This window comes from Nansenia antarctica, assembly GCF_963989245.1.
Source record: "Nansenia antarctica genome assembly, chromosome: 6".
NCBI classification, from domain to species: Eukaryota; Metazoa; Chordata; class Actinopteri; order Argentiniformes; family Microstomatidae; genus Nansenia; species Nansenia antarctica.
The window spans coordinates 46,710,213-46,716,736 of record NC_137676.1 but is presented as its reverse complement, the minus strand read 5'-3'; the positions used below and the strand labels follow the sequence as shown (position 1 = coordinate 46,716,736).

The 6,524-nt window shown below is 45.7% G+C and overlaps 1 protein-coding gene across 1 annotated transcript; it reads left to right on the top strand.

The window, feature by feature from the left end:
* Window positions 1–3,867: 3,867 nt before the first annotated feature.
* On the top strand, window positions 3,868–5,262 carry gpr61 (G protein-coupled receptor 61; the record flags this gene model as incomplete). Its single annotated transcript, XM_080535264.1, has 1 exon — window positions 3,868–5,262. One exon carries the CDS (start codon window positions 3,868–3,870, stop codon window positions 5,260–5,262), a length of 1,395 nt encoding a protein of 464 aa, XP_080391390.1.
* Between the last annotated feature and the right edge of the window lie 1,262 nt (window positions 5,263–6,524).

Sequence of the window (6,524 nt, the reverse complement as noted above, 5' to 3'; positions counted from 1 at the left end):
CTCGTGAGACGGCTTTTGCAGGATTGTGGTGAGTAGGATCCTGGCAAGCCCCCATAAGGAGATACAGAATAAATTAGAACCGTTGAGTCCAAGAGAAAAGATGATTTGGTGTCCCAATTGTTCCACATTTTTCTCCTCATCAGGAAGACCTGGCCTGACCTTTACTGAAGCTATCAGAGCTCTGGGAAGTGAATATCCAGAAAGGGAGCCATCTATCCAGGGGGAGACTGTGGCTGTGAGACACTAAGACCCAGTGGAGAGCAGAGAGGCTGGATGCTGCCTGCCTGCTTGCCTGCCTGCTCTGCAGTTGCCCTTAGCGCGTGCCGGAGCCAGCACGTGTGTGTGTGTGTGTGTGTGTGTGTGAGTGTGTGAGTGTATGTGTGTCTGTGCTTTCGTGCATCAGAAGCTGGAAGACGAGAGGTGCGCGCCGTCCTGTGCTCTTTTTGTTTTTCCTTCCATTCTGCTCCTGCTTTGCCTTGGCCACCTGGACTGGAGACCCGGCCAGAAGATAACTGAGGGGGAGAGGTGTGTGTGTGTGTGTGTGTGTTTGTGTCTGTGTGTGTGTGTGTGTGTGTGTGTGTGTGTGTGTGTGTGTGTGTGTGTGTGTGCGTGCGTGCGTGTTTGTGTGTGTGTGTGTGTGCGCACGTGTGTGTGTGGGTGAGCGTTTGGATTTGCGGGAATAGGGGGTCAGCGTGGGGAGGTGGGAAGACAAGGAGATGAAAGGGCCAGGTGAGGAAGAGACACAGGAGCGCCTCTCTCACTCTCTCTCTCTCTCTCCCTCTCTCTATCTATCTCCCTCTCTCTCTCTGACGTGGTGTGTGTGTGTGTGTGTGTGTGTGTGTGTGTGTGTGTGTGTGTGTGTGTGTGTGTGTGTTTGTGAAAGAGCGAAACTGGTCCACTTCCATAGCAGACTGTGAACCTGAGCAGGAGGGAGCAGCCATCTCCAGACTAAGGTATGTCCTACTTCCATTCTGACCACTGTTCACAGATACCACATTTACATTTGACTATAGACACTACTGTACAAATCTGTGACACAGCATTAGAACATCATATAGTCTACAATATGTCCACTACAAGCTACAGTCTGTTTACTGGAAAGGGTCAGGTTTAGAGAGAGAAAATAGGACACACAGTAGGAAGCATCATATGATGAAAATGTTCTTATTTTTGTTGCTCAAAACTTTGTTCCTTTGCAGTAAACACAAAGTAATGTGTGTATGATAGGGTCATAGGTTTCTCAATTGGCAGCATCTGAGATTCCGACATGGCCTGACATTGTTGTGAGCTCCTGGACAGTGAGGTAGTGTTTCAAGCAATTTTAAGTCTCTAAGTGTGATCTTATTAAATGGGAAACTGTGAAATGCCAAAAATGCAGCAACCTTTTGTTTAATATTAAGTATTCTGTAGATTTTTGGACTTAAAGGGGTTTTTAAAGGGGTTTTTAACAAAATGTAACAAAATTATGTTTCTAAAATTAGAAAGAGTGCTTTGTTGCACATGCCCCGGGTCTGAGCTAGATTACTCTTCCTGCTACGACTAGTGGATTGATGATTCACTTGCTTAGTCAAATGTATTGATTGTAAGTCGCTTTGGAATAAGGCGTCTGCTAAATGCCAAACATGTAAATGTAAAAATGTCGAACAGACATTGGCGAGCCAGACTGTTCTCTATTGTGTATGTAATGTGTAGAATTTGTGCAGTCTAACCTTCAAGAGAACTGTACACCACCCTTCATTAAATGTCACCTCAGAGCACTGTGAGAGGTTCCCTGCTCCGAATGACTTTGATAATTGACTTAAATTGGTCACCAGGCCACTTGTATCCCTTGACATGTACTTGACATGCAAATAACACAGAATTAGGATTGGGTCAGGATATATTTCCTTGCTGTGAATAATGAATTGACATGATGTTAGAAAGACTGGCTGGTCAGCAGAATGTTTTGGTTTCACTATTTTCTGAATGTTGTTTCTCAGTATGACATTGCAGTAGATTAACTGGATCAGCACATAATCTGTACACAGAAATGCCTGTTGAGATGGACCAGTGCACTAGTGCATGGTCCTGACTAGTCCAGTGAGTGGATGTCAAAGTGGATGTCAAAGGAGGTAACAGTTCTATGACGGTCCCTCCCTTGTATAACACGGTTGAGAAGCTCTGGACCCGAAAAAGAAATAAACCACTTAATGCTGATTCAACTGAGCATCTTTTGGGGCATCTCACTATATCACTACATCACAGCTAAAACATTGTTTATAGTTTTTTTATTGGGTTGATAGTTGCTTTGACCCTCAGACCTATTTAAGACCTCTGGGTAAAATCAGAGCTTTGTCGGGCATGCTTGTTGTGCGTGACAAGCTGGAAAAGAACAGGCACAACAATGTGCTCGTCACACTTATGAAATGGACAAATTGCACATGCAGATGTAATGTGTATGGAAATGTACCAAAAGCCTGTGCAGTTGTTCCATGACTGTGACAGTGTGCGGGGTTGTGGCCAGGTGAGGTTGTGACAGCAAACACAGAACAGAGCCTCCTGATTACTCTGTTGTTAATGGGAAGTACATGCACACAGAGGCCTGGAGCTAAGACACCATCCCCCCCCCCCAGCATCAGACCATTATTCCATTAAAGCTGCTCCCTTAGTCCATGCCATACTTCTGGTAGTATCCCTACCTACCTGAAAATACACACTGTATAGTATAGTTTTTATTTATAAACATTTATTTTCACTTTGATTGCAGATATAGCATAAAGTCTGAATGCACAACACCCCCATAAATGCTGTATCTTTGCCATCACTCAGTAATCTCCCACATCAGATCAAGGTGATAAATAATACCATATTTTGGCTATTCTTACTCTTCAAGACATGTTTACTTTTTAATCTCCATAAGTGTAAACCATGAAATCAGTAATTCAGCCAACAGAGTGTCACAGCTGACAAATTCTCCCTACAGTTAGCAATTTCTGACTTTGGTAAAGGAGACATATGGTCGCATTCGTGCTTTAAGCTTCTCCCTGCGGGGTTGGGTGTCCTGAAAACACACATTTGATGATGCAGATGTCAAAGATGTGGTAAATTAAGAACTGGGATGTAAATGAAGTCTGTGGCATACTTGGAAACACAAGAGTAAAATGGACTACCCATGCACCAAATGAAGACCACTGTGATGGCCATAACACCATGTTAAACACTTACATTAAATAGTTTAAATGCTCCTGTCTATATTTCAGTGATAACTGACAGGAGAGGATACTGTATTTTGACCTTGAACTGTGCTTGGGAAGGTCCCTATCTTTGATTTATCTGTAGGCTCTTTTGATACAGCTTCTGAATGTTTGAATGAAATTATTAGAAGGTCAGATAGTGATTTGAATGGCATTCAAAGCTTTATTAGATAATTTCATGAAGCAAACTGGAACCATTCGTGTTTATGCAGAGATGATTTTAAAGATTTTTAAAATGTTATGTCATCCATGACATAATTCATTAGAGCTGTTTTGAGATCTGCTTCTTGTTTGAAACTTGCTTTTGACCAATAATGTTTCTCCTTTGTTTCAGAGTCCAATCTCTCCAACAAGTAGCCTCTTGAAGTAAGAGGGCTGCCTTCCTTGGGAGCTTTGAGATAAACAACAACACTTATATAGTCATGTAATCAAGCAAAGCCGTACCAATCCAGAACCTAGGGCAACCTGAAGCCCATCCATAGTCCAGAGGTCCACCAGGGTCATGACCTGTCCTGCACTGGCTGCTCCGACAGACAGCACTACCTGAGCCCTCATTCCTCAGTCCCACCCTACGACAAGGGAGGATGGGTAATGGGCCTGTGAGAGTCAGTGGCCTCTCTCATCCCATCCTCTCATGGAGCCTCCTGAAATGCCCAGTCTCCTGTGGAATGCCTCCCTCTCCGCCCCCCCCTGGCTCCCAGCCTCACTGCACCTTAATGGCTCTAACGTGAGCCAGACCAACGGCCAGGCACTCACCCAGTCCCTGGCCCTGTGCGCCATGCTCCTCATGGACATGCTGGCTGTGGTGGGGAATCTGGCCGTCATGGCTGTCATTACCAAGACACCACAGCTACGCAAGTTTGCCTTTGTGTTCCACCTGTGTCTGGTGGACCTGCTGGCAGCCCTGGTGCTGATGCCCCTGGGCATGCTCTCTGACCGGGTGCTGGTGGATGAGGCCCTGTGCCGGAGCTACCTCTGCCTAAGTGTGTGTCTGGTCAGTGCCGCTATCCTTTCTATCGCTGCTATCAATGTGGAACGCTACTACTACATCGTCCACCCCATGCGCCATGAAGTCAAGATGACTGTGGGGGTGGTGGTGTCAGTGCTTGTTGGGATATGGGTTAAAGCCATCGTCATGTCTGTCCTCCCGCTCCTGGGCTGGGTGCTCCAGGGGGACGTGGGGGTAGGGGGTCCTGTCCAAACCCCTGGGCAGAGACGCTGCTCCCTACACTGGACTGGAGGGGGAGCCACGCGCCTGGTGTTCATGATCTTCTTCACCGCCATCTACTTCCTGTGCCCTGTGCTCATCATCCTGGTGGTGTACTGCAACATGTTCAAGGTGGCAAGGGTAGCTGCCATGCAGCACGGCCCCATGCCCACCTGGATGGACACGCCCCGGCAGCGCTCAGAGTCGCTGAGCAGCCACTCCACCATGGTGGCCAGCCTGGGGGGGGCCCGTACCACCACCCAGAGGACCTTCAGTGGAGCGAAGGCTGCCGTGGTTCTAGTGGCAGTGGGCGGGCAGTTCCTGTGCTGCTGGCTCCCCTACTTCTCCTTCCATCTCTACTCGGCTCTGGTGTCTACCTCTCCTGCCTCTCTGGCCCAGCTAGAGGAAGTGGTCACATGGATCGGCTACTTTTGCTTTACGTCCAACCCCTTCTTCTATGGCTGTCTAAACAGGCAGATCCGTGAGGAACTGGGCCGGCACCTGGCCTGTCTCTTCAAGCGGGCAGGGCCGGGCGAGGGGGAGCAGCTGCCCAGCCGGGAGGCCTCCATCGAGGAGAACTTCATGCAGTTCCTCCAGGGCACTGGGTGCAATCTGGAGCCCCGCGACTCCCATAACAGGGCCAGCCCCGAGAATGAAGAGCAGGACCCACCTCAGAACTCTGCAGTCCAACACAACACACCTGCTGACTTCCACATCCCTGGACAGATTATCGAGGAGACCTCAGAATTCATAGAGCAGCAGCACCTGAACAATGACCTCAACCTATCGGACAACTTCTGCAGGACCGTGCCTGAGCTGTAATCAATTCACATATAGATATGATGTTTTGCTGTCTGTTATTCTACCTGACACTTGATTTTGTCTACATTCGCAAAGGTTCAATTAAGGAACATACCTGTAAATATTAAGACAGTGCTTTTAAGATAAAGCCACAGTGGAACACTGTTGGTATCTTCTTTGAAGAATTCAGGTTAAGCTCTATGTGCACTGCACTCCTTTGTTACTGGAATCAGGGTTCTTTACAGGAGAAGAGGACATATGACATATGGTACACATTCTTTAACGACCAAACCATTGCATATATAATGCCAATCTATCTCTCACACATCTCATCCAGAGAATCAATTTATCTTTTGAGGTGCTATTGGATTTTCATTTTGATTTAGGGGAGAATATCCCATCTATTTGCAAAAAAATCTGTCTTATTGGCACATAATTATTTTCCATGTCTAGATGAACCTCAAGACAATCAGCTATGCACACTATTATTTGGCTGGTGAGAAAACAAATGATCAGAACAACATCTGTTTCAGACATTGTACCAGGCCCGGTGCCAGAACCAACACCTTGGTGGGCAGGACCCTGAGTAAATACAAATATGAGATTAAACATTCAAACACATCCCAGGAATATCAACAATCATGAAAACATTTCTTAATTTCACTTCAGGTTGGCAAGATGCACTTTTGGGTGGGCTGAGCCCACCACTGCCCATAGCTACCACCGCCTTGCATTGTACCCTTCTACTTGGCCACTGGGGTCTCTTACCACTGGTTTTATTTTGCCTCTTAGCTCCTCATTGCAAGACAAACTGTATAAAGGACTTACAGAAACACAAACAAGGAACATGGTCAAGTGCAGTTAGATGTCATAACAGAGTGTGAGAAGAGATAAGCAGAAAATCTAGTAGTATTTATTTCAATCCCAACCGCCTCCTAATGCAACCAAGAAATTAATGCAAATTTTGCTTGTTTTTCTCAGGAGACATGAAAGAATATTCAGCCCAATTTTTAACTGCCTCTCAATTTGAAATATTCATTGTGCTAACAGGATGATTTCACAGCTGGTGCTAATGGTATTTAAAGTAAACAGGCTCACACATCTGAGTGTATTTTTTTTTACGTCATCCTAAATACATTATTACCATGTTGTATTTATTTATAGTTTTTTGACACAGGAATGGTGATGCAGATTTGCTGAAATTATTAGGCAACAAATAGTATTCAGAAAAGTTATGATATACTAAATCATGTTTCATGTTTCTAATTTCACTGTTCCATGTT